At 58.6% G+C, this 26,958-nt stretch overlaps 4 protein-coding genes across 13 annotated transcripts in view; 2 read left to right on the forward strand and 2 right to left on the reverse strand.

The window, feature by feature from the left end:
• CPSF7 (cleavage and polyadenylation specific factor 7) overlaps nucleotides 1-12,091 on the forward strand; it is a 25,400-nt gene extending 13,309 nt beyond the window's left edge. For 6 of the 9 annotated variants that reach the window (XM_031941719.1, XM_031941725.1, XM_031941726.1 and 3 more), the window contains exon 10: nucleotides 4,172-5,836. The gene's annotated coding sequence lies outside the window, so the exon portion shown is untranslated. Of the gene's footprint in view, nucleotides 1-1,291; nucleotides 5,837-11,770 lie in introns of those variants that run through there. The other 3 variants (XM_031941723.1, XM_031941720.1, XM_031941721.1) reach the window with 3 other exon arrangements.
• On the reverse strand, nucleotides 7,920-10,508 carry TMEM216 (transmembrane protein 216). 2 transcript variants are annotated; one of them, XM_023506456.2, is made up of 5 exons: nucleotides 10,403-10,508; nucleotides 10,124-10,225; nucleotides 9,113-9,205; nucleotides 8,488-8,689; nucleotides 7,920-8,378 (listed from the first exon to the last, which is right to left on the reverse strand). In XM_023506456.2, exons 1-5 carry the CDS (start codon nucleotides 10,413-10,415, stop codon nucleotides 8,363-8,365), a joined length of 426 nt encoding a protein of 141 aa, XP_023362224.1. In that variant the 5' UTR covers nucleotides 10,416-10,508; the 3' UTR covers nucleotides 7,920-8,362. The 2 variants fall into 2 exon arrangements, with proteins under 2 accessions (XP_023362224.1, XP_012408213.1); XM_012552759.3 differs by having other exon boundaries at nucleotides 10,389-10,500.
• An 82-nt stretch (nucleotides 12,092-12,173) lies between the features above and the next one.
• On the reverse strand, nucleotides 12,174-17,928 carry TMEM138 (transmembrane protein 138). Its single transcript, XM_003774013.3, has 5 exons — nucleotides 17,854-17,928; nucleotides 17,245-17,451; nucleotides 16,817-16,988; nucleotides 12,545-12,620; nucleotides 12,174-12,339 (listed from the first exon to the last, which is right to left on the reverse strand). Exons 2-5 carry the CDS (start codon nucleotides 17,370-17,372, stop codon nucleotides 12,227-12,229), a joined length of 489 nt encoding a protein of 162 aa, XP_003774061.2. The 5' UTR covers nucleotides 17,373-17,451; nucleotides 17,854-17,928; the 3' UTR covers nucleotides 12,174-12,226.
• A 388-nt stretch (nucleotides 17,929-18,316) lies between these two features.
• LOC100926690 (cytochrome b ascorbate-dependent protein 3) lies at nucleotides 18,317-26,716 on the forward strand. The gene is made up of 6 exons (XM_003774012.4): nucleotides 18,317-18,529; nucleotides 22,983-23,173; nucleotides 23,984-24,192; nucleotides 24,509-24,663; nucleotides 24,951-25,107; nucleotides 25,430-26,716. Exons 2-6 carry the CDS (start codon nucleotides 22,990-22,992, stop codon nucleotides 25,451-25,453), a joined length of 729 nt encoding a protein of 242 aa, XP_003774060.1. The 5' UTR covers nucleotides 18,317-18,529; nucleotides 22,983-22,989; the 3' UTR covers nucleotides 25,454-26,716.
• Nucleotides 26,717-26,958: the final 242 nt, after the last annotated feature.

The raw sequence follows: 26,958 nt of genomic DNA on the forward strand, positions 1-26,958 counted from the left end.
ACCCCAGCTTGGGAGGAGCCTGCTCTTGGCCCAGTCTAGCGGTAGGGGGGAGCTGGGCATGTGCGGCCCCTGCTGCCGCCTCTGGGGATCAGCCACGCTCTCGGCCCCCCTGCCCTGAATTAGGGAGCCTGGCAGGAAGGACAAAGCCGGTCCAAGTCCTCCCCATCCCACCCCATGCAGTGGTATCACTCCTACCTGTTGGTCTGTGCCGTGCCAGATTCGCGGTTTTGAAAACGGCCCATCTGTGAAAAAGAGGACAGTTGGGGGTTTAGAGAAGGAAGATGGGGGGGGGGGGCAACCTTTAAGAATGGGGGTGTTGGACAGAAAATGACAACCAACTGTTTTTCAAGTATAGATTGAGAGAGGAGAAGGGCTCCATGTGGCAGCAGGAAGGATTTAGGCTAGTAAATAGGGATGCTTGCTGAAATTGAGGATTATAAAATGAAAGTTATCCAGGAAGGTCATCGACTGCTTCCTTTGGGGTTTTTAAAATTTAAGCTAAATGCCCGTTTGTCTGGGACGGGCGGTGTTTGCTGTCTGCTTCATGCAGAGCCTTTTTGTAAGGCTGCAGGACCCCTTCCCAGCTCTACGATTGGAGACTCTTCTAGGCGCAAGCTTGTGTTTCCCTGTATTTCCCAAACAGCGCGTTGTAGACTTGTGGGTGTCGTGTATGTCAGGATATTTCTGTGTGTGTTCTTCCCTTTTGGCCTTGGAGGTGAAGGGGGTAGAGAGACTGGTCACCAAAATAGAGAGGAGCCGGGCCTGAGTGGTTGTGAAGGGGTGAGAGGATGCGTGAGGCAGAGAGGGAAGCCGACTGCTTCAGGCTGCGCTTCCTGGTTGTCTGTAAATTAAGAGACGGCTTGTGGACATGAGGTGCTTACCTCTGAGAAGCTGTTGGCGGCAGGTAATAAATACGAGGTCAGAACTGGCCCCCAGAGCATCACCTCGGTAGCCCCGTCCTCAGAACACGAGGGTGGTTAGTTGGGGGGGAGGGGTGACGTTAGGAAAGTTGATCGGAACGGATGCCTTTCTGAGCTGTCTCCTGTCTCCTTTGGAAGCTTCCTTTTCATGCTCCCTGGAGACCAGTGGTGCTGGGAGGCTCTGGTTTGGGTGAACTGCTCTTTGCTCTTGGATGGGCCCCGCAGCCTTTGTGGAGTTTGCCACCGTCAAGATTTGGTAAAGGCATTTGGAGGGCAGCTCCTTTCCTGGGTCACGCTGCTGGGACAAACCCAGGTGTGAACTCCAGACCTTTGTACCTCTCCGAGTGACACTCAGTCTGCTCCTTTCCTAGAAGTCGGGGCTGGCTTCCCCACCTTTGGTGTGCAGAACAAGGAGACATTTTGAATGACGCCTGGGTGCCAGTTTGCTTGGCCTCCATCCTGACGGATTTGTGTGCGTTCCCTGGTGCCGTCTTCCCCCACGCTGGCGGGGGCAGCGCGTCCTTTGGAGCTGGCTCCTGTCTGTAAGAGGAGACCGTAATTCTTACTGTGATGAGGGTCTGCTGTGCATTGGTAGAGTTAAGAGCTTGGAGGTCACCTGAGCCAGCCAGGAAGTTCTTGTTCAATCACATGGCTAATACATAGCAGAGCTGGGATTTGAACCCAAGTGCGCTGTGCCGTGTTGCTTCTTGATTGAGGGAATAATAGAAGATCTGGCAAATCGCATCATTAGAACTACTAAAGCAACTCATTGGACAAACAAATTAAGTCTCTGCTCTGTGTGAAGCACTTGTAAAAGCCCCTTGGCCTTGGCAAAGAATGATTCACGTTGAACTGCTTCTACAAAGGTGATTCGATTATTCTGTGCAGGAAACAGAAATGAACAATATGGCTTCTTCAATTTTTTTGGTATTTAGTGTTACAAGAGTGAATTGTCATTTAATGCTTCCATTTAAATATCATAGATCTATGGGGAGGTTTTCTGCCACCTTGGGCCCTCTTCAAGTGTGGGTCCTTTGTTAGTAACAGACTTTTCCCTTCGTAGCAGTTGAGGTGAAATTCAGGAGCTATTTGTTCTTTTTGGTTTTTATGGTGGTCCCTTTTTCTGGTTGGTTCTCTGACCCTAGTGAAACAAATTGTCCTCCCTCCTCAGAATGAGCAGAGTTAAAACTCTATAATGCCCAGCTTTTAAATATTTATCCCTCTCTGGTGCAGAGATTCTTAATTCTTGGTAGCTGCTCATAGTGAGAAAGGCCTTGTGACGGCCAGTTCTGTGCTGTCGGACCAGGCTCAGCACCTTTTCTAAGCCCCGTGGCTGCCTGTCCTCATCAGAAGATGTGGCCTCAGTCTGAGGAGGTGATACTGACTTTTCACTTTGGGGCCCCATGTATGGGACGCCTCTCCCAAGGATCTTTGGTCTTTCCAGCCTCCACTGAAAACTCACTCCAAGAGAGTCAGCAGTTGGTTTAGAATGAGGCTCCATCTCATTTCCTTTGAAACCATCAAGTTCCTTTTCAAGTTTGGCAGGAATACTCCATAGGTGACATTTTGTTTGCATGTATACTTTTTTCTGATCACTTGAGGGTAATCCAAGACTGTGGGTAGGGTGCGTTTCTGTTATTTGGACACTTGGTACATTATTCAGGGCTACTCAAGAATAATCTTCAGACTCCTAGAGATAAACTCCTCATTTTCATTGCCATTCTGACCCTTTTGACTCAGGAAAAACAATTTCTTAGACACCGTTAATCCAATCTGAATGGGCCAAACTGAGTGATTGGATTCTTTGCCTTGTTTCATTATTACTTCACATAACTGTTCCCACCTATAAAATGAACACGTGTTCTTTTGGCTGCTTTGCTATTTTGGAGGGGAGGATCCTTTAAAATAGGAAAAGGGACAGTAGATGTTAGTGGAAGGGTTCTGTAGTATTTTCTGGCTTGTGGATTCATTAAATAATGTGGGACCATCTAGTCACCTAGTCCAAACCCACATTTCAGAGGAGGAGATGGAACAAAAAGGCCCAGTGACTTGTAACAGTGGGATTCATGCTCAGATTCCTGCGTTTGCTGTCAGAAACACTCACAGCACAAGCTGCACCCAGGTGGGCTGGGTGACCTTCTGGGGCTTCAGGTGCTCTGGAAGAGAGCGAGTGACTGGTCTAAGCTTGTAAGGTGCGGATGCTTTAGTGGGGGAGAAGTCTGGCTCGGCCTGCCATCCTTTCCCACCTCTCTGCTCTGACTTCCAGTCCAGGCCTCCTCTTTCCTTGGCGCGCCGCACATGTATTTGCTTTATTTGACTTAAGAAGGGAATAGATTTCTGCACCCTCTTTTGTAATATAGCTGCTCGTCCCTTTAACATTGGGGGGGCCTGAACACTGTATTGAATTCTTTCCCATGAGACTAATTAGCCTCTTCTGGGATTACCTGCAGCTTCCCAGCATTGACCAGAACTCTGCCTTTGAGTCTGAGCAGGTCGTGGGTGCCAGCCCCTGCTGTGGAAGACGCCCCCTCCCCAGGGAGCCATCGCAGCCTGGCCCAAAATGGAGCGCGGGGGCATGGGGGCTGCTGTTTGACTTTGAAACACAGCTTTAGTTCTGTTGTGCCCTTGTCCTCGCCCTGCCACTTTTTGAACCATAAGTGGTGCTGTCGCTTGGGAGAGTTTTATAATCCTAACCGGTCTCTGGCCCTTGTTTTCCAGTCTGATTTGGAAATGCCTTTGGGCCTTTTCCTCCAAGGATACTTTGTGTTTGCTCTCCCAAGCTGGTGGCCCCCCTGCTGTGAGCAGGGCAGGACTGTCCCCCAGGACTCCCTCGCTGGGTGCTGGCTGCCCTGGACTCCAGCAGATGGAGCCGTTCTCTTTTCTTCTCCTTGATAGCACCTGTGACAGTCAGCCTCTTGTTGTCTCCCTCCGCCACGGCTTGACCTTGCTGTCCGGGAGAGCCGGCAGTCACACGACCCTTTAAGATGTCCACGAGAGCCGATCTCAGTAGAGTCCTTCTGAGCCCTTGTCATTGTTTGCTTCAGGATAGTCCAACCAGGCCTTTTTCCTTTTTTTCTCTCTTTCGGTCATACAAAATTATGTTCTCTCCTGCTTTCCGTAGCATCCTTTGACCTCATGGGCTTCCTGCTTTAGAAAATGCTGGTGATAATCCAGATAATCCCCAGATAATCAAATATAAATCTCTAACTTGTATTTTCTCTCCCTCCCCCCTTCTGCTGTTCTCATTGCAGGAGTCTGGTTGGAAGTAAATGTTTTTTTTAATGGACTTGCATCTCCTCACCTCGATCAGGACTAAAGGACGGAGGCCGCTCCACCCCTTTCCCCTCTCCCAAGCCCCCTAATTCCCTCCAGACACCCAGGGAACACCTGATGCCCCACCAGACCGAAGAGAGCTTGGCACCCTCCCCAGCCCTCCCCAGGTCCTGGCATGACCCCTGCTTACCTAGGGAAAGGGCTAAAAGACTGGTTGGGGTTGGGAGGGGCAAGAGAAGAGAAAGGGAAGAAGGTAGACTGTAGCTGGGCCCATGATCCACAAATGCTTGGACTCCAAAAGAACGGTGCTTTCTTTTTCTTGGGAACTTGTGAGGTTCGTATTTTTCTGGGAGCAGCTTGAGGCAGGTGGGAAAGCCTCTCAGAAACCCACCAAAAGGGGTCCCCATTTTGTGTCCACCTGGGCCTCCTCTCCCCTGCAGGGTGGTGCCTCCAACCCCAGAGCCCTCTCAGCCCTTTGGGGAGGACCTGCAGGAAGAAGCATTTTCTGCCCTCATTTGTTCTGCCTTCCTCTCTCCTTGACGGTTATTCTCCTGATCTCCCGGGGAAGGCGTGAGGCCTCCAGCACTCCCAGTTTCCTTGGTCCCATTGGTCCCTTGGCAAACAAGAGACCTGTCAGGTGTCTGCACCCGCCTCTCCCTGCTTTGCTTGCTTGCTGCTCGTGAATTAACAAGCTCTGACAGGCGCTCTTCCCCTGAGCCCTTGCCCCAAGAGGGCCGTTTCCTTGTTTTAAAGGAAGGCACTGCAACACATCCCCACCTTGGCAGCGGCAATCCCAGCCAGAGGCTACACGAGCTGGGGGGAGAGAGGGGCCTAATCACTGACCACTTCTCAAAGCTTTTCCTTTCAAAAGAGCCATGGAAGCAGGCGCCTGCCATCAGGCTGCCGACCGGGGGAGCCGGCTTCCGGAATCGGAAGCTGTCCCCGGGATGTTTTGGCCTTTGGCCTCCCCCTCGCCCCTCCAGGAAGTCCACGAAAGAGCCAGAGCCGAGCTTGCAGCCACCGGGTTCCCTGGGGGTGATGGTCCCAGAGAATCCCACCCATGGCAACTAGGCTTCTCCACACTGGTGGTTCCAGGGCTACCTCCACATCCCCCACAGGGCACCCCGCACTTAGTCCGGGCCTTCTCAGGCAGAGGGCACGGGAGAGCCGCGGCCTCTCACACTTCGGTCAGCACGGAGCCAGTTCCCCAGGGTCAGAGAGACATTCCCTTGGGACAGAGGGAAGGGGTGGTGGCTCCCTCCCCTCATCCCCCTGTCCCATCCCCACTTCCTCCAAGGAGCCGGGCTTCCCCAGTCTCGAGTGTTCAGTGGCGCTCTTCTCCAGAGAGCAGCTCCCGATGTCTTTTTAAAATGTAGAGAAAACCAAATGAGGTGACTGTTGTTCGAGGAAGAAACCGTAAAATACCAGAAATCCGTTTGCCCGGAGAGTTTGTGTTTTTTTTTTTTTTTTTACTTAATGACACAATTTTTAGTTTTATTTCCAGATAGCAAAAGAAAAATACCTGAGGGAAAAAAAGGCCAAGGCCCCGTCCCCCTGTTGTCGGTGATTCGATTTGTTTGTCTCTTTCTGATAGGTTGGAAATTGTGTAATAAACTTGATGACGCTGTCAATCTTTTATACTGCATTGTATGCTTTTTTTTTCCTTTTGTAACAAAATATTTTCAATAATAAATGGGGTGTGAGCCGTTTCATGGACCCTGCATTGGAGACACGTGTTGAGCTTTGGGTTTGACTCTTAAAGGGCTCCCCAGGCGCCTTCCTCCATCAAAGGCAATTTCCCCAAGCAACTGTTGGAAAGGAGAGGCCTGGCCTGACAGCAGGAGAGTTGGGTGCCCCCGGGATACTTGGGGGGGGGGGGGTGTAGTAAAGGGGCTGGTTTAGGTGTTGGGAAACGGTCATTAACCCTCCACAGGAGGAACAATGGCCGGTGGGGGGGGGGAGGGAGGGAGGGAGGTGTGTGCTGGGGGTTGGGAACAGGGTGCAGGACCGCAGGCAGTCTCAGATATTTGTGGGGCTGGCCAGGTGACCTCAGGTGGATCTGACCCTTCGGGACCCCACCAGGGATTTCTTGGCAGAAAGAATGAGTGGTTTGCTTTCCCTCTCCAGTTCATTTTACAGATGAGGAAACTGAGGCTGGGAGAGTGAACTGGCCAGCTAGCAAATCCCATGGCGCCCCCTGGTGGCCTCGTGCTGAGCATTTAGCAGCATCCTAATTCCCAGGTCTGGTATCTAAGCATCCCACCTAACAGTTCAGAAAGAAGCTGAGGTAACAGGACCCGGCCTCACAAAGGGCAGCGCGCGCCACTTCCTGGGCAGGAGGAGGAAGGAAGTGCTTCTGGTTACTTGGGTAGCAAAGGGAGGAGCCGGGCTTGTAAGCAGAGTTAAGTATTCTGGGCCAGAACTTGAAACAAGGCACTAAGGGGAATTGAGGAAATGATGGTTAAGTCTGGTTTAGCACTGATTTAACCCTACAACAAATAATGGTTTCCTAGCGATATAATGATTGGTCTGTACTCAGCGTGGGGCATATAAGGGAGGAGCTCTCAGGGCCAGAAGGACAAGCGCACTAGAAGCTCTTGGAGGCCGAGACAGATTCATCCCATCGGCCGCCCTTGCTGTGGCTGGAGGCTGAAGCACAAACCTTTGGAGTCGGGGAGATTCAGAGGGCAGAGCTCAAGCTCTCGGAACCAGGGGAGAGATGGGCTTCCAGAAAAACTAGCCGAGCCCCAAGTGAAGGAGACAATGAGGGATTTGGACTTTAACCCCTGGCTGTACTTGTGATGACTGAACTGCAAGGAAGGCTGCTCCCAGAGACCCCAAGGAAACCGAAACAGAGCATTACGGTTAAGCACTCATCCAGCCAGCAGGGGTGGTGGAATGAGGAAGCAGGGGGCAAGTCCCAAGGCTCGGCACTAGCATGTGCTGGCGGGCAAATCCCTGCCCCTCTCTGGGCCTGTTTGCTTCTATAAAATGGGGCTTGGACTAGGTGAACTCCAAGGTCCCTTTGGCCTCCATCAATCAATTCCAAGTCAGGCTGCGAGGGATGTTGGATCAGGTCAGGATCCAGGGGTGTCCTAATGAACTGAGGGTTTTTCTGACAGCCTTTGCCTTTTTTAGTGTCCGTAATGGCAACGTGCAAATGAAATGAGGTTTCACATCCAATTGTGGGAAGACCCGTGGGTTCCTTTTTCCCAAATGGGAGCACTAAGGTCCCAAGTGCTAAAGCCACAGTGGAGAAAAGCAAGGCAGTAACCCCTTGAAGGGTCCAGCCCATCTAGAGGAGATGTGTGGATTTGGGGTCTTCCTGTGAGAGGCCGCCGAGTCCGTTTTACCGAGGGGACGGGACTTGGCGCAAGTCTCCCAGCCTGGGAAGACCTCACGAGTCTAAAGAAAGGAAGAGGAAGAGGAGGTAGACCCGGTGGCCTGCAGCGAGAGAACAACTGGGGGATGCAGCTGTAGCTCCAAGTACTGGTCAGAAAATCCCTCCCCTCCCCCAAGCTGTCCGTCTCTCATCCCTGTCTGTCTGCCTCCAGCCTTGCCCCAGAATCCAATGAGATGAAACTTTTTGGAAAGCCCCGGGTTCTCGAGGACCAGCCGGAGCAAGTCCTGGTGAGGAAGAGAGGCTGAAACTCTCGAGGTGCCCCTGCTGCCAGGGCCCCCGGGCTTCGTGCACGGAAAGGGCCATGAGGAAAGGGCAGCAGCCCCCACAACAGAAAATAAATATTTATTGTAAAATAGTGTTTGTCCCAAGACACAGCGTAAGAAAAGAAGGCTCCGAGCTGCTGAGTGTTGCTGCCTGGTCCCTTCGGAAGGGAATGAATGGAATGAGCTTGGTTTGGAGTTAGTGGCAGAAATCCTTGTGGAAGGCAGGCCCTGGGGCTTCTGGGGGGACGGATCACACACATAGATAGACACACATAGAGACACACACAAAGGGCACGTGGGGCCTAATGCAAGCCGGGAGCCTAGGAGACGCAGACGACTCGGAACCAGCGCTCTGGGAGTGCCGAGCAAGGACCGGGGCGGAGGGCCTGGGAGAGGGCCGTGTGCCCTTCGCCATCCTGGAGGAGACGCCGCCAGCCTCCTTGAGAGCCTGTGTCTCTGGGGCGCCAGGGGGGCTGTCGTCTGGCCTCAGTAGACCTCGTCCTTCAATATGTGTCCATGCTAGGGGCAGGAAGAGAGCAGGTTAGAGACCAGAAGGTAGCAGCTGGCCTCCCCATGCACCCGCCCTCCTCCCCCTACCCAGGACCCTCCCAGAGAGAGGCAGAAGTACCTGTTGAAGGTGGCGAGGGTGAACACCTCCAGCACCAGCTCCAAGCCACAGAAAATGAGCAGGATGGCACTCATCACGGCTTCGAGGCGCAGGACATAGGTCTGCACCAAGAAGTAATAGAAAGCCATCATGGCGGATGGAAAGGTCATGGCCAAGCTGATCCCAAGGGGCATCATCCTTTGACAGAGGTTGCCTTTTGTAGCTGTCAAGACATGTCCAAGAAACGTCCTATGGCGTCCCCTCCAGTGACCTGCCCTGATCGAGGAGGGACTTGGAGCTACCAGGCCACCAGGGGATGCCCAACCACCCAACTGCCGATTCCAGTGTCATCCAGACTTGGAATCCGAGTCAGGAGGCTTGGCTCCTCCCTCCTCCCCAAAAGGAGCACTTGGGACAATAACATGCCACGAGGTATGTCCCTCCCCCAAGTGCCTGCGAAGGGTTTTGGAAAGGAGCCCACTTCTGGGGGGCTGGGCATGAGGCGGGGTGAGGGCTGGGGAGGAGGAGGCTCCTCATTGGGCCGGGTCCTCCAGGGTGGCCCCTCCCCAAGCTCCCCGGGAGCCATGGCGGCAGCTTCAGGCCCGGGACAGTGCCCGGTGGGGCAAGAGCACTGCAGGCCACTCACCAAAAAAAAGCCTGATGATTTCGATGCCCAGGTAAAGGAAGAGCATGACCACATCGAGGACCAGGTTGGCTGTGGGGTACGGCAACAGGAGCCCTGGTGCCAGCGGGGAGAAGAGACAGAAAATGACCAGCGTGCCCAGGGCAGGGCGAGGGACTCGCCCCAGGTGGCACAGGAGCCTACCTGGGAAAGCACCTGCCCTTGTTTATGGGCAGGGCCACGCCATACTGGAGGCGGGGCCAATCTGGGGTTGGATCCAAGAGGCGTGTCCAAGCAAAGCAAAGAGCTGGAGGGGGTGTGCCAGAGGGGCAAAGCTAACAGCAGGGGCGGGGTTATGTTGGGGGTGGTGCTGAGAGGCGTGGACAGGCAAAACTAGGAGATGTGGAGGAGCAGTTAGGAGCAGAAAGGGTGGGGCCAGGGGGCGTGGCCATGCTGGAGGTGGGGCTGAGGGGCGTGGACAGGCAAAGCTAGGAGATGTGGAGGGGCAGTTAGGAGCAGAAGGGGTGGGGCCAGGAGGGGGCATGAGGGGCAAAGCTAACAGCAGGGGCGGGGGCATGCCGGGGGTGGGGCTGAGAGGCGTGGACAGGCAAAGCTAGAAGCAGGAGGGGGCGTGGAGGGGCAAAGTTAACAGCAGGGGCGGGGCTATGCTGGGGGTGGGGCAGAGAGGCATGGAGGGGCAAAGCTAACAGCAGGGGCGGGGCAAAGCTGGGGGGTGGGGCTGAGGCATGGACAGGCAAAGCTAGGAGCCGTGGAGGAGCAAAGTTAGGAGCAGGAGGCGTGGGGCCAGGGGGGGGCGTGGATGGGCAAAGCTAGAAAAGGGCGGGACCAGGAGGCGTGGGCTGACAAGCTAAGAAGGGGCGGGGCCGAGAGGGACAGGACAAGCAAAGCTAACGGAAAGGTGGAGCTGTGCTGGGGCGGGGCCGGGGGGCGTGGAGCGGCAAAGTTAAGAGGAGGAGGGCGGGGCCAGGAGGAGGGAAGGGGCTTCACTTCGGGGAGAGGGTCGCTCGAGCTCACCTTTGTACATAAACACGAAAAGCTCCAACAGGAAGTAGGTGGCGCTGTACCAGCCATTGAGAAAGATCAGGACCTCCAGGGAGATGGACGACAGCCGGCGGCCTGGAGGGGGAGACCCGAGGGCGATGGGCCGCGAGGCCGCGCGCTTCCCCCACCTCCCTCGCCATCCGACCTCTGCCCGCCCGCGGCCAGCGCGCTCCTCCCCTTAGACCTATAGGGAAACCGAGGGCCGGGCGGGGGTCCCCGAGCGCGGAGACTCACACACCTCGGGCAGCTCACCTCGCGGCGCCATCGCCAGTCAGTCCCCATGGAAACTGCTGCCGCGGCGCCCGCCGGAAGGGCTGCTCTAGCTGGCGGCCTCTTAACTCGATGGGCGCAGCCTCCGAGCATGCGCGGAGGCCAGCCGCTCTGAGCGGGGGCGGGGCCTTCGCCTGGGGAAAGGCGGGCGGAGGCAAAGGCCGGCTGGGGCGACCACTCAGGACCTCCTCCTGTGCAGCCCCGCCCCAGGCCTCCTCAGCTCTCCTAAGCTGATCATGCCCCTCCCTGCCCGTCCCCTGTGCTTGTGTCTTTGCTCCCCAGCACACGTGGGGACACTGAGGCAGGCGGGGAAGGGCCCCCGCTCCTCCTCCCTCTCTCGAACCCAGCAGTTCACAGCTGCGTGATCTCTTCTCCCAAGGGCCTGGGGTCCTCTCTGAGCTGCAGGACCGAGCCCAAAAGCCGCCTTCCTCAGTGGCAGGCCAGAGCCCTCCCCTTCCCCGGTGAGTAGATGTGCCGCCTTCCGAGAAGAGGAGGAAGTGGCATTTGGGGTCCTATGGGGGGGGCTTGTGACCTCTGGCCCCGCGTGCCTCAGTGTCCTCGTGTGTATGATCCCTTTCGCCTCTAACACAAGCCCCAGACCCCCCACTTAGCAGCAGCATCTCAGAGGGAGGGATGGATGGCCCCCCTCCCCATCTGCAGCCCCTCCTCCCCAGCAGGTGATGTCAGATGCACACACACCTCCCAAAAGAGCTCACTAAGTGTCAGGCCTCTCCATTCCCCAGAGTGACTTGGACTGATGGTGTAATGTTCTTCTCTAAAATATGTTCCCTGGGAGCAGGATCTTGGGGGGCTTCTGGGAGCAGCCTTAGTTTCAGTTCAGTGTAATCACCCCAAATGGCAGCCGGGAGTTAAAGCCCAAATCCTTTATTGTCTCTTTTCCGGGGGCCCCGTTAGCTTTTTTAGAGGCCTCTCTCTCTCTCTCCTTGGTTCCAAGAGCTTAAGCTGCCTTCTCTGGCTTGTGAATCTCCTCGGCTGAATCCTGACTTGGTAGGAACCCTAATAGGATGGTCCTCCCCATGCCCACTTTGTACCCATCCTTTATATAGGAATAGATACAATATGAGCAAAGCAAGGTAATTTTGCAAAGGACTTTCTGAGAAGCATTCCCCCCCTTTTAGAGATGGAAGAAACGGAGGCTCTGAGTCACTGTCCACAGCCACACAAGGAACAGACGCTGGGGGCCAGCCTTGGCTCCCGATGCTCACCCTGTGCTTCAGGCCCTGCCTGGGCTAACCTGGGCTCCCCGGGGCCGACCACAGTGTGGCTCTTGGCTAACGACCAAGATGGCGGGCAAAGGTCCCTGAGCCCCAAATCCTCATTTCCACTTAGGTAGTCTTTAAAGAGTTGAGGCAGCTCTGCAGGGAAGTCGTGGAGGCCAGAACCCAAAGGAAATGAGGCCCCGGCACCAGCACAAACAGATGAAGGAATCTCGGAAATTTACAGCAAAAGGATACATTTATTTCCTACTTTTAAAAAACCGTACAAAAGGGTTCTGGGGCAGAAAAGCGCCAAGTGCCAAGTGTCTGGGCGAGTTGGGGCCGGAGTGCCAGCGTTACTCCTGAACCCCGGGCTCCACTGGGAAGGGCAGATGTTGCCCCAGCGCTCCGTAAAATTGCTTTAATAAAACCTCTCATTGCAGAAAGGAAGTTTTGGGGAAGAGGGGCTGGGGGGCTGGGCAGGGAAGAGCTAGGGAGAGTGAGCTCTCCTCTGAACTCAGAGCCAGGATTCTCGCGGGGGGAAGGATAGGGTTGGGGGGGGGGGCGGGTGCGGCTCCTGACTGCCGGGTCAGTTTCGGACTTGGGTGAACTCCTTGCGCAGCCACAGAGAATCCTGGTAGAACCGAGGGTCCCCCAGGTGAATGGCTGTCCTCTTGTAGAAGTAGCAATACAGAACGGCAGCTGGGGGAAGAGGAGAAAGGGGCCTTGAGGGGTCCTCCCCCTCCAGCTGCCCCTCTGGGGAGATGACACAGGCCCCCCCAGCACCCCAAGGCTGAGGGATGGCACTGCGGGGGGTTGGGGGGTGCGAGCCACTGGCCAGAACACTCCTGCTGGGTGGGATACTCCCTGGAGAAGGGGAGAGGCCCGAGGCGAATGTGATCCTTACCCAGTCTTTGGAACACAAACAGGGTCTGAAGGCCGTCCGTCCAGATAAATGGCTTGGAGCTTTTCCAGCGCAGGTTCTAAAGGAGGGAAAGGCGGCCATCAGAGGTGTCCTCCTGCCCCCGGGCCTGGCTCCATCCGCAGCCCCGGCATGAATGGGCCAATTGGGCCCAGCTCTTCTCTGCCCTATCCACAAGCCCCCATCCTCTCTTGGACTGCTCCGTGCTGGCCACGCTGACGGCCCTCTGCGCCTGGGGCTCACCAAGCCAAGGTCTCCCACTGCAGGGCCCGGCCGTCCAGAACCCCCACCCTCCCCGAGCCCACTGATTGCTCCTGGGTGTCCCCAGGAAATCTCAGTCCTTCCCCATGCAATGCTTTGTCAAGTGCTTCAGGGCTTCTCACTCACTGGGAGGAGAGGCCCGGAGCCAAGCCCCCTTTCCTGGGCCGTGGGGCCGGCCGCCTCCCCCTCTAACCTCTGCTCCTAGAGGCCAAAGGCTCGAGTGTACTCAGAATGAAACCTCTCGGCTCAGCAGCTTGGGCAAGGAAAGGCAGAACCTATTTTGGCTTCAGCCTGCAGATCCCAGAAAATCCTCTTACGTCCCCGGCCGGTGGCAGCTCTGCCAGCTTAGTGCCGTCTCACCGGCACTAGCCGGCCTCCCCCTCGTCAGCTCCGCTCCTCTGCTACTGAGAAAGGGGCTGGAGGATCCACCATGATGGAACCGATGGATCACAGAGGGCCCAAGAATCCCAGCCCTGCCCCTAGTCTTCCTCATGCCGACTGGCTTCACCTCCTCCTCAGTAATTCAGAGGAAGGGAATCCTGGGGAAGGGGGCGGACTTTACGTTGGATGTCACAGTCAAGACTCCCAGAAAGGTCAATGTGCCAGTCACCGGGCGCCTCCCAGATGGGATGCTCCCCCCACACCTGCCCTCAAGAGGCCGACCCCGTGGGCAGGGGCTTCCGGCAGAACCAGGGTCTGCCCGCTGCTGCAGCAGCTCTAATCAGAGAAAGGAGAGCTGGACCTGGAGTGAGGGGCACCAAGCTCTCAGGATCCAGGTCCCCTCCCTTCTCTGAGGCCTCTGAGACAGGGGAAGCATCTGCTCCCAATGCAGGGAGGACTCCTGCTGGCAAATTCTCATCTTGGGGTGTGCAGCCAGCCAGCAGGCCTCAAAGGGGGCCCGGTCTCCACCTCTCGTCCCCACCTTCTCACAGGCCGCCCCAGCCGGCCCGCCTCCTCCCGCCGCCACCTCTGCCCTCTGAGGCACGCCCAAATGCCATGTGCCATGAGGAGTCCCAGGGTGGGCTCCCCTCACGACTCGTGCATTGTGGGCACTGTCCATCCAGTGAGCTGAGGCTATGGGGGCAAGCGCGGCCAGGCTGTTCTTTTCCTCTTCCTACTCTGTTAAAAGGGAGAGAACAACGGCTGGTAATTTCACTGGAAATAAAGATGACGTAAAAACAAAAGATTATCATTAAATATGAAACTCTTTTAAAAAAATGAGATGAGCCCTTGTTTCTGGGAGATGAGTGAAGTTCTTAAAGAAGCTTTGCTGTTTTCTGCACCATCACATATATACACACACATGGACACACATACATGTATGTGTCTATATATATATGTGTGTGTGTGTGTATGTATATCTCCACATGTTTATGTACACAGTAATAGACATACTCTGTAGATTGTCCATATGACTATCGACCACAACAGGTAGTCTTCGTCCACTTATTTTTCCCCGCATGGATGATCGCAGCAAAATCTTCTAAATGATTATGGATTTCTTCTAGGAGGCCCTGCCACGTTCTGGGGCTCCATGTGACCAGTACGGTGTTATTCATAAATAAGAGCCTCGGGAGGACTTCCCTCTAAGAAATAAATCCCTCTTCACTGGGGATTCTGCGTTCAGTTTCTTCTATGACAGCGGCAAACATCTCCTGCTTGTTGTCCTTTTATTTTCACCCTTAATTGCTCTAGGAACTTTTTTTCTTTTTTTGAGGGGGAATGGGAGAAAGGCAATTAAATGACTTAGTCAGGGTCACAAGCCTAAATGTCTGAGGCTGAATTTGAACTCAGGTCTTGCTGAGCTGCCTCAGGGAACTTCTCTTAATCTCTCACTATGCTTTTTTTAAACTAATTTTACCCTTATGGCTTCTCTTTCGTGAGTAAGAAATGTTAGTTTTATTGGAAATTTTCACAATTCATCATGGTTTCTGTAATACTTTCTCTTCCAGGGTGATTTTTTCTAACTCTCCAATTAAATCATTATCAACACCCTCCTCATAAGGCCTGAGTTCCCAGCTTGCTTTTCTCTTCTACACTCCATTATCATCTCCAAATGACTCCCAATCTTTAAATTCATCTGGGATTCCTGTCTTGTATTACTAATTGCTCTGGATGTCCTATACACATCTCAAACCCAGCTGGAAGGAGTGGAGAAGCATTTATTAAGTGCTTACTGTATGCAAGGTACTGTGCTGGCGGGTTCAAAATTAAAGCTATTATTCCATCTCCTCTATTCCAAATGGCAGCCAAGTCACTGCATCCTCCTCCAAATGTCATCTAGCTTGCTGAGTTTCCAAGCGCAGAATACTCCCCGAATGCCCCCTTCTCCTTCTCCTTGAACTCCCCAGTGCCCAGCTCTTCATGAACACAGCTTCTAACCTAATGCGAGGTCCCCCATCTCTTACTTGGCCTTTTGGAAAAGACCCAGGGGGTCTCCTTACTTCTTTTCTGCCCCATGATCAATCCTCCAAATAGCTGCCAAACCGCTATTCCTGAAAATGCTGATCCAATCAAAGGGAACCAGGATAAAATACAAAAGTCTGGCTCTGGGATTCAAACCCCGTACCCCAGAGCTCCACCTTAATTTTCCTGCCTTATTTCTCATCCCTCTTGCTGTTCTCTGACTTGTGGCACTCCACCTCTCCCGTGTTTGCACAAGATGTCCTTGCAACTGTTCCCTCCTGACTCCACCTTCTGCCTTTCTGCACAGTGCACCGCAGGAATTGGTCCCTCCTCCCCAAAGTCTTTCTCTGACATCACTGGCCATTAGCATCATTTCCCTCAAGAACCTACTTGGGATTTCCACATGCTGACATCCTGTGTCTCCCCAGGACAACATAACTCCTCACAGGAAGATGGGGGGAGACTTGTGGTTTTTCCCTTGCATTCTCCATCCCTAGCACAGCGTCTCAGCCACGTCATGTACTTAAGACACCTTTGTTACAATGACCTCAAAAGTCACCAAGGATGCTTCCATTTTTACTTCTACAGGCCATCATTCCCCTAATGTGGGAGGACAAAGCCAGAAAATGGCCCCTCTCCTCCTATACAACGGTCACCCTGGAAAAAGGAGGGACACCTTTGGACTTGCAGAAAGCTGCAGGCATCCACTGGTTGGAAAGTGTCAGCCAAAGGGCTGGCAGTGGGAAAACCTGGTCTGGCGACTTGCTTGTGGATGACTCCTGTGAAGGATGATCCGGAAAACGAATGGTGTTTTCTAGGCTGGATTTTCTAAGCATACAGGAGGGGGTGACTCACTTTGGTTTGTGTGGGCTCCCTGCCTGGCACCCAGCCCCCGGTGCCGCGTGAATCCTGAGGCATGGGGCGTGCTACTGACACTGCAGGAAAGTCTGCTCCGAGTCACTAACAGGAAGAGACACGAACAACATCCACCATTTCACCTCATGCCTGGTCAATCAGCCAAGGTCAATCAACCAAAAAAGCCATTAAGGGCAACAGAGTGATAGACTCGGCAACACTCTGTGAGTGAAATTGGGAATCGGTCCAGCCATCGAACAAGAAACGAGGAATTAGACTAAGAAAGGGACTATTGTACCTTTTAACCCAGAAATTTTGCTGCTGGAAGAAACTCTAATCTCCAGGGATAGCAAGAACCAATAGAAAGATCTCATATAAATATTTACAAGCGCGCCTTGTAATAGGCAAGAACTGGAAACAGTAAATGCCTCTCAGTGAAGGGATTTCCAAACTACGGCTCGTGCACGTAAATGAAAATTATTACCGTCTTCTATGAAATAATGGCTTCAGAAGAGGCAAAAAGGTGTAAACTGATGCAAAGTGAAGAAAGCAGAACCAGGGGGGAAATGACAGCAGAGACAGTGGAGGGGGCCATGCCCAGGGAGCACCACCGAGATGGTCGGGGCAGAGCAGCCCTTGGGCCGGCTCCTGCCTCCCTCCTCCTGCAGGGGAGAACGCGGGCAGGGATCCCCGGCCTGGCTGCCCGTGCCCGTCTCCCACCCGCCTCCTGCTTACCAGGACCCAGACGTGGAGGGGAATGCTGAGCGCCAGGTAGATGGCCGTTAGGATGATGGTCCCTTTGAACTTTCGGAGAAGGAGGCTAATCAGCCCAGCCTGGAACACGAAGGTGTTGAAGAACATGAGGAAGATGATGATGATGTTGAAGAGGATACAGATGTCTTGGATGCTGCAGAGGCACAAGCAAAGGATGAGCAAGAACCGGTGGCCTGTCGGCAGAGTGCCCGATCGGAGGCTGCCCGCCAACCTCCAGCCTCCCAGCCAACCTCCCAGCAGCCCCGGCCTCAGTAAGGGGCCCCTCCCCATGGCCCAGGACGGGACTCCCAGCAGCCTCAGCCTCAGTAAGGCCCCCCCTTCTCCCCCCCCTCCCCGGGGCCCAGGACGCCGCTCCCAGCAGCACCCGCGGTACCACGGACGGGACTCACATGAAGAGCACCAGCTGCATCACGGGGGTGGCGCGCAGCAGCTCGGAGAAGGCGTTCACCAGCAGGTCGTAGAGCAGCAGCAGCAGCTGCAGGGACAGCACCAGGCTGTAGTTGCTGGTCTGCAGCATCTTGGGGGGGCATCCCCCACGGGGGCGCGTCAAGCCTCGGGGCCCCCGCGAGCGCTTCTGCCGGGCTGCCGCCAAGAGCCTGAGGGGGGAGGGGGGTCCGTCAGCCACTCTGGGGGCGGCGGCGCCCCAACCCTCAGCCCAAAGCCGGCTTCAGGGGCTCACTGACACGGCCCACGGCATGTCCGGGGGTGCGCACGCCGGCCCGCCTGGGGCTCGGGACGCGAGCCTCCGTTGGACAGACGGGGCCTGACAAATCCTTAAAGCGCGACGGAAATGGACGGGCAACCATGGTGCAGAAAGGGAAACTGAGGCTCGAGGGACGGCGTCCGGCCCAAGGTCACCCTGCCGGGGTCAACAGCCGCCCGAGCCGGCTGACCTGTCCCCACAAACCTCGGCTGCCCCAGAGTCAGTCCTCCCCTCGCCGCTCCCCGCTCCCCGCTCCCCGCTCCCCGCGCTGCCAAGCCGCAATTCCGGCTCTCACCCGGTGCCGCCATCCTAGGTTGTCATGGAAACGCCAAAGTACCCGCCTCCCACTTTCCGGAGGGCGCGCTTAAATACCGGAAGTGCGTAGTGGACGCGGGCTCCGGAGCCGCTCTAGCCACCAGCCCTCCCCCCAGTGCCTCTCGATGGGCCAACCGGCGGCCATGTTCATTATCCCTCAAACAAAAGCGTTCATCAATCAGTCCCATTTTCTTTCCCTCTCATTTTGCTAAAATTTTGCCCCATCCGGCCGACTGCATTTCCGCCCGCCACCTGGTTCTTGTCCCGTGCAGGGTGCAATGGAAAGATACTAAGAGTGGGAAGGGAGCCCAAGCAGAAGCGTAGGACACCATTCCCCAGGCTGCCTCATTCGAAGACCGTTGTTATAGGAAGGAATAACAGGCTGATAAGGAGGCCGGAGGAACTCCAGGACTCCATTTCCCAGACTGCCTCGCGCGGGACCGGAAGTTATCTGCAGGGAGGTTAAGAGGCTGGACTCCATTCTCCAGGCTGCCTCGCGCGCGACCGGAAGTTCTCTCAGGGAAGAGGCCGTCTGGATGAGGGGGAAACGAGAAGACTCCATCACCCTAACTAATCCGCGCGAAGCCGGAAGTTCTGGTAAACTAGAAAAAAGGGAGAGGCGGGGCAGCTCTCCAGCTCTTTGGAGGCGGTCTCGGGTAAGTGATCGAGGGGCTGGGACTCCATTTCCCAGAAGCCCCTGGGACGTCCTCTAGCTGTCACGTGCCGTGGGTGGTGGGTTGGGGAGGGGGCTGCCCGGCTTGGGGCGCTCGTGGACCCGCGGCCATCGGGTCTCCTTATCGGGTGACAGGAGTTAGGAGCAGTAGGAACCTTCTAGATGGGGAAACAGGAAGGCTGGGAGAGACCGCTCAGCCTGTCTCCCCTCCGCAACCGAATAGATCCATTCGGCAGATAAAAAAATGGAGGCCAAAAGGCCGAATGAAGTGATTCTCCGGGACACGTGGGTGGCCCGGCCGCCTTCCTCGGACCCCCGGTTCCGGGGGGGGGCTCATCTCCCCACCCAGAGCAGTGTGCGCCCCTTGCCCCCTCCCCCAAGGTCTCCTGGCCTGGAGTTGGGGCAGCTCTGCCCTTGGGGGGACAAGCCTATCTGCTTTGTAGGCAGTGTCACTCCATGTGGGACCGCCAGGGGGCGCAAAACGCTGCGAGCTGCGTGCCTCAGTTTCCTCATCTGTCAAATGGATTTGAGAAGGGAACGTCCAGTTACTGCAAGGAAACCCCCCTGAACACCCTCGGGGCACCGCTGGCCGCCGCGGGGGGGGGGGCAGGCGCTCCTTTGGAACACCCACCCCAGGGCCGCCCTTCAGGCTCCAGCTTGGGACCCCTCCCTCCCTCAGGCCCCTGCCAAGGCCTGCTGGTGCCGCCTCTTCCCCTTCTCTCTGACACGGTCACCCCCTGCGGGGGCTCCTGAGTGGGGGCGGGGGAGGGTCTGCCTGCCCCCCCCAGCCACCCAAGGGCTTCTCCTAAAGTACAGCCCTGGTAATGCCCAAGAAACTGGGCAGGACAGAGATAGAGACCAACTCAACAGCTTATCAAATGGAGAGAAATTCTGGGACCAAGGGATCCCAGGGCTAGGGGAGACTCTCATCTCAGGGTCTAGCCCCGAGTTGGGACAGCGAGCCTTTTATGGAACAACAGGAACAATGACATCACTGATATTCTCACGGCACCTGAAGTGGAGAAACCTTCATCTGGTCAAACATCAAGGAATGTCTATAAAGCCTTTATCTCAACCATTAAGGGGACGGCCATAGCCTTAATAAGGCAGAATTAAGAGATAGGACAATTGGAGGAACGGGTCACCCCATTAAAAGGGGACTTTGGCGTAACACCCGGGAGGAACCAACCACAGCTCTGCTTGGCCTTCGGAGCCCTTCTTCCGGCCTTGCCGCGGGCTCTGATCCCCGTCTCTGGCCGCTGTCGCTTCCCTGGGCGAGGCCCCTCCTGGGCTCTGGTCATTTTCTCCCACCGTTCCCGGCCTCCGTCCTGCCTCTGCCCCACAGAGTCCCCGTTCCGCCTTCCGACCCAGCCTTTCCCCATCTCCTGGCCTTCCTTGTCTTTTCCTAGAGAACTTGTTCCCCCGTTGGTTTCCCGTGTCTCCCCATTAGAGCGTAAGTTCCCTGAGGGCAGGAGCTCGCTTTCCCCGCTCCTTGTACCTCCCTGCCTGGTGCAATGCCCGCCCTGCGCCAACTGCTTAATGTCCGGCCCAAGAGCCTCCGCTCGGCCCCTGGAGAAGGAGCCCCTCCCACCGCCGATGACCGTTCCCCCCCCCCCCCTTCCCCAGCCAGCCCGGCCCCCCTCGGCTTGGAGAGCCAGAGTCCTTCAGGAAGGTTCCCTTCTTCCGGGATCCTCTCTCTGCCTCCTCGTGCTCCCTTCTTGCCACACTTGGGGGCCCGGAAAGCACCCCCTGCCACAGGCCGGCTCCCCGATCCTCGGCTCCCACAGCTGCCCCTGGCCCTAAGCTTCAGATCCTTCTCCATCTTGCTTTCCCCCAACGGACTCCAGAGTCCCTCTGTCCTTCCCCAAATGTCCTTCCCCGAACCGAACCAAACCTCGGGCCGGTCAGAGGGGCCGAGCAGGCTGGGGCTCTGGCGGTCCCCAGCATAAGGGTTGGGGCTCGGCTCGTAGGTCTGCCCCTCCGGTTTCTAAGTTCCTGCTCTAGGGGACAATGCCCAGAGTTGGGTCAGCACCGGGAGACTCACAGGTTGCAGGCTCCGGTCTCGGGCTCTTGAGGTCTGGCTTTTTAAGAACAGGGTGTCCTATTTCTCCTCTGGCAGCCCAGCAGCTCCTGCCGGCCAAGTGTCTTGTAGACTCCAGCACTGAGCTCTACCAGGGAGGCAGGCGATCAGGGCCCTTTCCCATTGCTTCCTCCTGGGGACCTGGGGTCCCTGCCTAGTTTAAGAAACGCGGGAGAGGTGAGCACTTTCCCTCCTCTGGGTCAGGCCCTGTCAGAGCTTGGGGCTACTGCCTCCGGGCCAGGACATTTGTGATCCCTAGAGCAGGGGTGGGGAAGGGAGGGCGCTACAGCCCAAGGTGAGAGCAGGCGCAGGGCGCCCTTCTCCTTGCTTCAGGCTCTACTGGGCGAGCTCGGCATGGAGGCTTTCCCTGCCCTCAGAGAGCCTGGGCTCTAAGCGAGGGGAGCGTGACGCACTCCCAATGGCCTTGATGGGCCTTGTGGGGAGCCCTGGCCGGAGTGCGTTGGGCTGCAGCTTCCGGAGTCAGGAAGGTTGGGGCAGTCCTCAGAGCCAGGGGATGCCCATGGGGGACAGAGGGGCGCGGCCTCCCGTGGCCAGACAGGGGCTCAGGAGGTTGCTCCAGGTTCATCCAGGCAGGTCCCGTGGGCGGGCAGCGGGCAGAGGCGAGCTTTCCCTGCCCTCAGTCCCATAGCTGGGCTGCTCGAGGGGGGTGGGCGTGGCCTCGTGTGGCCTTAGCCCAATGGCCTTGTGTGAGCCTTGTGTGGCGGAGCCTCCGGAGTGGCCCTGGGTTCTGGCAGACTTGGGAGTCAAAGGGTGGGGCCCCGGCGACATGCAGAGCCAGGGATGCCTCATGGGGGGGGGACATGACAGGGGCCGCCGCGGCCTCCCCGTCAGGCAGGGGGGCTCGAGTTGTCTCCAGGTCACATCCAGAGGTCCCCGTGGGGGGGGGGGCAGAGCAGATGGCAGAGGCTGCGTAGCCTCAGTTTCCCATAGCTGGGACTGCTCGGGGCGGGGGGGGGGGGGGGAGGCCGGTGGCCCCTCGTGTGCCTTAGCGCATTTGATGGTCCAGCCGAGGGGTCACAAGCCCACGAGCCTGATGGGAAAACAGTGTTGCTGCCAGAATCCGGGGTGGGATCTTGTGCCAGGCTCTTGGGGGCCCTTTTCTGACCTCTGGAGCCTACTCTGGACTTGCTGACTCAATGCCCGCTCCTCGGCTCTCCTGCCCGAGCTGTGGGTTTGTGGGTAGCTGGGAATGGGAGCTGGCGGGGCCTCCTGGGGGAGGCAGATGAGCCTCCTGGGAGGCTCCTGGGAGCTCCTTCCCGAGTGCTTGGCAGCGAGCCTGCAAGCTCAGGCCGTGTTCGGAGCAGTCAGGACCTGGAGCTTGCCTCCCTACCTCCGCTTCCCCCGGCCACCCTCGGGTGCTGGGTCAGACCCTGCCATCTCCCGGGCTCCCTTCTGCCTTTGGCCGAGTAGGCCGCTGGCATTGGGAACTTTCACTGTCCGACTCCACTTCTCTGTGCATCCCGTGTGCCCTGCCTGCCAACCTGGCCCACTGGCTGCCTCCTGTGCCCACATGCCCTCACCCCTGCCCGCCGGGGCACCGCTCCGGGCCTGGAGCCCGCATATGGCCTCAGACACTTCCTGGGTGTGACCCTCACAGGGGTCCCGGGGCACCTGCCTCCCAGGCTTGTGAAGCTCTGATGAGAGGTGTCTGTGAAGCACTTGGCACAGGGCCTGGCATGCAGCAGGGCCTTTGTAAATGTCCCCAGCTGTTTGGGGTTCCCAGTGCCCTAGAAAGGACTCGGGGCCTCCCCTGAGTTTGTGTTGGTCTCGCTCTGCCCTTTGGCAGCCTGATCCACTTTGGGCCTGGGACCCTCAGTGGCCAAGGTGCCAGCCTGGCACAGGCTGAGTGGGTGCCTGAGGGCACATTGGCCCCGTCCTGGCTGAAGATAAAGGCGGGGCCCTCTGTGCCCTGCCCCAGCCCCAGCCCAGGCTGGCCTTCTGCCCGAGGTCCCAGAGCCTCACGCTGACCCTCCCTTCCGAGCAGCCCTTGTGGGCAGATCCCAAAATAGGCCCGGTGGGCCGCAGGCCGGGCCGGCCCTTCTCTCTGTTCCTGCGGAGTTCCCCTCGAGGCTGAGAAAGCAGAAGTGGGGGCAGCAGGTGGGCGGCCGAGAGCTGCCACCGGAGCGGTGACATGTGCCCCTGGCGCCCCCCCCCCCCAGGACCCGAACGCTCTCGTTCCCTCACCTGGCAAAGGCCTCGCGGCTCCGGGCACTGTTGGGCGCCAGGCCCCTCCTCCCCACCAGAAACCCGGCTCACCCGGAGGTCGCGCTCTGGGGGGTGGCGGCAGCCACAGGGGCCCTGCTGAGGAGGGAGTGACGGCTCTGCCATTCCCCAGGAGCGCGATGGCCAGGGGCCAGTTTTATGTCTTCTCCCTGGTCCTGGGCACCCTGGGCTCCCTCTGCCTGCTCTTCGTGATCTACTGGGTGCAGCACTGGCGTGGCGGCCTTGCCTGGGATAACAGCAGCCTCCTGTTCAACTGGCACCCGGTCCTGATGGTGGCTGGCATGGTGGTGGTCTATGGGGCGGGTGAGTAGGGACGGGACCGGGGTGTGCGGCCTTCCTCTGGGCCAAGAGGGCGCCTGTCGCCAACCTGGGCATCCAGTCCCTGGGCAAAGTCCCGAGCTTCAGTGCGCCCATCTGTGCAGTGGCCATGGGGCTCCTTGGGTTCTCCTCCAGAAGGCTCTTGTAACTGGGGCCACTGAAGTGGGTGGGGGCGTTACCTGGGGGCTCAGGAGTGGGAGCAGTGAGGGCATGGGGGCTGGGAACACCCTCGGGGGGCTGGGGGGCATCTGTCTGGCCAAGGGGCTTGAAGGTCTCCTCCTCATGGGAAGCCTTGGCCCAAAGCTGGTTCCTGGCAGCTGCCAGTGTCCCCCCCTTGAGCTCCCCCGCCCCCGGGGCTGACACAGGCCCGGACACCGGGCTTCCCCACCTCTGGGGCTGGCACAGGCCCGGGCACCAGGCTCCCCCGCCCCCCAGGGCTGGCACAGGCCTGGGCACCAGGCTCCCCCACCTCCGGGGCTGGTACAGGCCCGGGCACCAGGCTCTCCCACCTCTGGGGCTGGTACAGGCCGGGCACCAGGCTCTCCCACCTTTGGGGCTGGTACAGGCCCGGGCACCAGGCTCTCCCACCTCTGGGGCTGGTACAGGCCGGGCACCAGGCTCTCCCACCTCTGGGGCTGTCACAGGCCCAGGCACTGGGTTCTACCTCCAGGGCTGGCACAGGCCCGGGCACTGGGTTCCACCTCTGGGGCTGGCACAGGCCCGGGCACCAGACTCCCCCACCTCTGGGGCTGGCACAGGCCCTGAGAGGGGCACCGGCTCCTGGTCTCCCCGCAGCCTCGCTGGTGTACCGCCTGCCCCAGTCCTGGGTAGGGCCCAAGCTGCCCTGGAAGCTGCTCCACGCCGCGCTGCACCTGGCGGCCTTCATGCTGGCTGTGCTGGGGCTGGTGGCCGTCTTCAGCTTCCACCAGCACAAGAAGATCGCTCATCTCTACTCCCTGCACAGCTGGCTGGGGATCGCGGCCGTGACCCTGTTCGCCGGCCAGGTGGGTGCCCTCGGCTCCCCGGAGTCCCGCTGACCAGAGGGGGCGCCCTCGGCTCCGGGTCTTTGGCCAGGTTTGGGGGGGTGGAGATTTGCCCCCCCAGGGCTCAGGCCTGCGTCAGAGGCAGGACCAGAGCTTCTCCAGCCTCTGAACAAAGGGACCGGGCACACTTTGGCCTGAGCACCTGGGGGCGGGGCTGGGGGTCACAGGGCGGGTTGGGGTGTCTGTGGGACCCCGGGGTGTCTCCTGGGAGCGGGAAGATGCTGGGGGGCAGCCGCTGACCCTCCCCTCTCCCCCCCCGGCCGGGGTCTCTCCTCAGTGGCTCCTGGGCTTCTCCGTCTTCCTGCTGCCCTGGGCGTCCCAGGGCCTGCGCAGCCTCCTCAAGCCCGCCCACGTCTTCTTTGGGGCCACCATTCTGACCCTGTCCATGGCCTCGGTCCTCTCCGGAATCAACGAGAAGCTCTTCTTCAGCCTGTGAGTTTCCTGCGGGGGCCTTTCTCTCCAGAGGGGGCAGCGATGTGCCCCCTGGGCCCCCCCTCCCTGAGCATGGGCCAGGGGCCCCGGGGCTCACCGGCCACCGTCCTTGAGCGGGGAGTAGAGAAAAGGGGCCAAGCGGAGCTGCCCGAGAAGGCCGGCTCCGGCCAGTCACTGTCTCCGGGCCATGGCGGCCGCCCGAGCTGCCAGACCCCGGCCTTCCCTGCTGAGCAAGTCCCGGGGAGGGTCCGGCGAGAGCCACCCCAGGAAGTCCCTGTCGCCCACAGGAAGAACACGACGGCCCCCTACTCCAGCCTCCCTCCGGAGGCCTGCTTTGCCAACTTCACCGGGATGCTGGTGGCCGTCTTCGTGGTGCTCGTGCTCTACGTGCTCCTGGTCTCGTCCTGGAAGCGGCCTGAGCCGGGCCTCCTGGCGGACAGACAGGTGCAAACCCAGGGGCAGGGGGGGGGAGGGGGCCGGCGGGAGCCCCATCTTATTCCCAGGCCGCTCAGAGCGGGAGCAGAGCCTGGTTCTGCAGGGTCTCCCTCAGCCTGTCCGGGGAAGGGCAAAGGTCGGAAAAGGCAGGGGTCCCATTGCCCAGGCTGGTCTTTCGGGCCTCTTCCCTACAAGCCCAGCCGGGCCGAGCCGGGGCATGTGGGGATGAGGGATCCTCCTGGGCGGCCCTGATGGGCTGCCTTGGGTTCCAGGCTGGGCCTCTGCAGCCTGAGCCGGGCTGTGACCCCCGTCCCCTCAACTCTCTCTCCAGCCCCTGCTGCAGGAAGCGCAGTGAGCCCTGAGGGCGCCGGGAGCAGTGGCCTTGTCCCTCCTCCCTGGGCCCTGCTCCGCGGGGGCCCAGACTCCGCCCCTCTGCTTGTCCCGCTCGCTGATTCGGGCCATCTGCTCCCCGGCAGCGCCAGCTCCTGTCCTCCGGGCCTTCTCGGGCCTCCCGGGAGTCCCTGCTCGTTTGTCCCTGTGCCAGCTCCGTCGTGCGAAGGCTTGTCCACATCTGTTACCTCCTCCTGGGTGGTGGCAGCGCCCCCTCTGCCCCCCCCACTCTGGGCCTGAGTGTGGCTGGGCCCACAATCCTGGGGGGGTGGGAGGCCCTCTGCTCTCTCCCAGCCCTTGGCAGAGCAGCAGGGGGTGCCATGCCCGTTGCCCCCCTCAGCTTCGGCTCCAGCCGGCCCCACCCCTGGCCCATGGGGTTCGGCCTCCCAACACTCTGGGCCTTGGCAGCCTCTCACGCTCCTCGGGGGCGCCATTGCCCGGCTTCCAGAGCCGGCTCTCCCTCGCCCCTCCCTGCCCAGCTGACCCGACTGGACTCCACCGCAGCCCTGTAACGTGCCAGCTCCTGGGCTGACGGGGCCCGGGGAGGGTACACGGGCCCCCCCAGAGGGGCTCGCCAGGGCCACGTGAGGGACTCCTGGGACTGTCTGCCCCTCCCTCGAGAGTTCCTGCATTTGAGGCTTTCATCTGCCCTCTCCATTTCTGGGGGGATTCTCCTCGTTCCCCCCAAACTAGGCCTGGCTGGGCCCAGGACTCAGACTCTCTGGGCCCAGAGGGAAGATGGGTGTGGGTGACCGGGCCAGGCCTCCAGAGCCCGCGGCTCCCTGGGGGAGCAGTTGGTATCAGCAGGGCCACGGTGGCTGGGCCCACTGTCAGGCAGGGCCGAGGGTTTTGTTCTAAAGGCTCCAAGACCCTCAGGCTTCCAGGCCAAGCATTTCTGCATATTCAAAAGGGGATAAAAGGGGAAACCAGAGTGTTAAGGATTGCATTTGGAGCCAAGCGCCCATGCTGCGGGCAGGACAGGGGCAGCGTGGCCTCTGGAGGCAGAGGGGGGGTGGCTGGCCTCTGGGGGCAGGGGCGGCGTGGGCTCTGGGGGCAGGGGTGCAAGGCAGGGGTGGATCACCTCTAGAGGCAGGTGTGGCCTCTGGCCACCTGTCCTGGGTTCCGGAGCTCCTCCTGCCCCGCTGAGGGAAGCGTTTTGTATGTTGGCCCCTTTTGGACTTAATTGTGTTCTTTGACCTCTTCTTCCCATTAAAGCTGTTTTCACTGCTTTTCTGCTCCGTGAGTCCGACTTGTAGCCTGCTGACCCTGATTCCCTGGCTGGGCCCACCAGCACTGGGGCTGTGGAGGCCTTTTGGTCTGGCTGGCCCACGAGGTCTCAGCCGGCTCAGATCTGGAGAGTCCAGAAGGGCTGGGGCAGCTGCGGGCCCCGGGCTAGCCAGATGTGCCCATGTGGGAAGGGGATCTGGGCTGGGCACTCCCAGTGCCAGGGCAGCTCTGGCCAGCAGGCAC

The sequence above is a fragment of the Sarcophilus harrisii genome, chromosome 6 (assembly GCF_902635505.1).
Source record: "Sarcophilus harrisii chromosome 6, mSarHar1.11, whole genome shotgun sequence".
NCBI classification, from domain to species: Eukaryota; Metazoa; Chordata; class Mammalia; order Dasyuromorphia; family Dasyuridae; genus Sarcophilus; species Sarcophilus harrisii.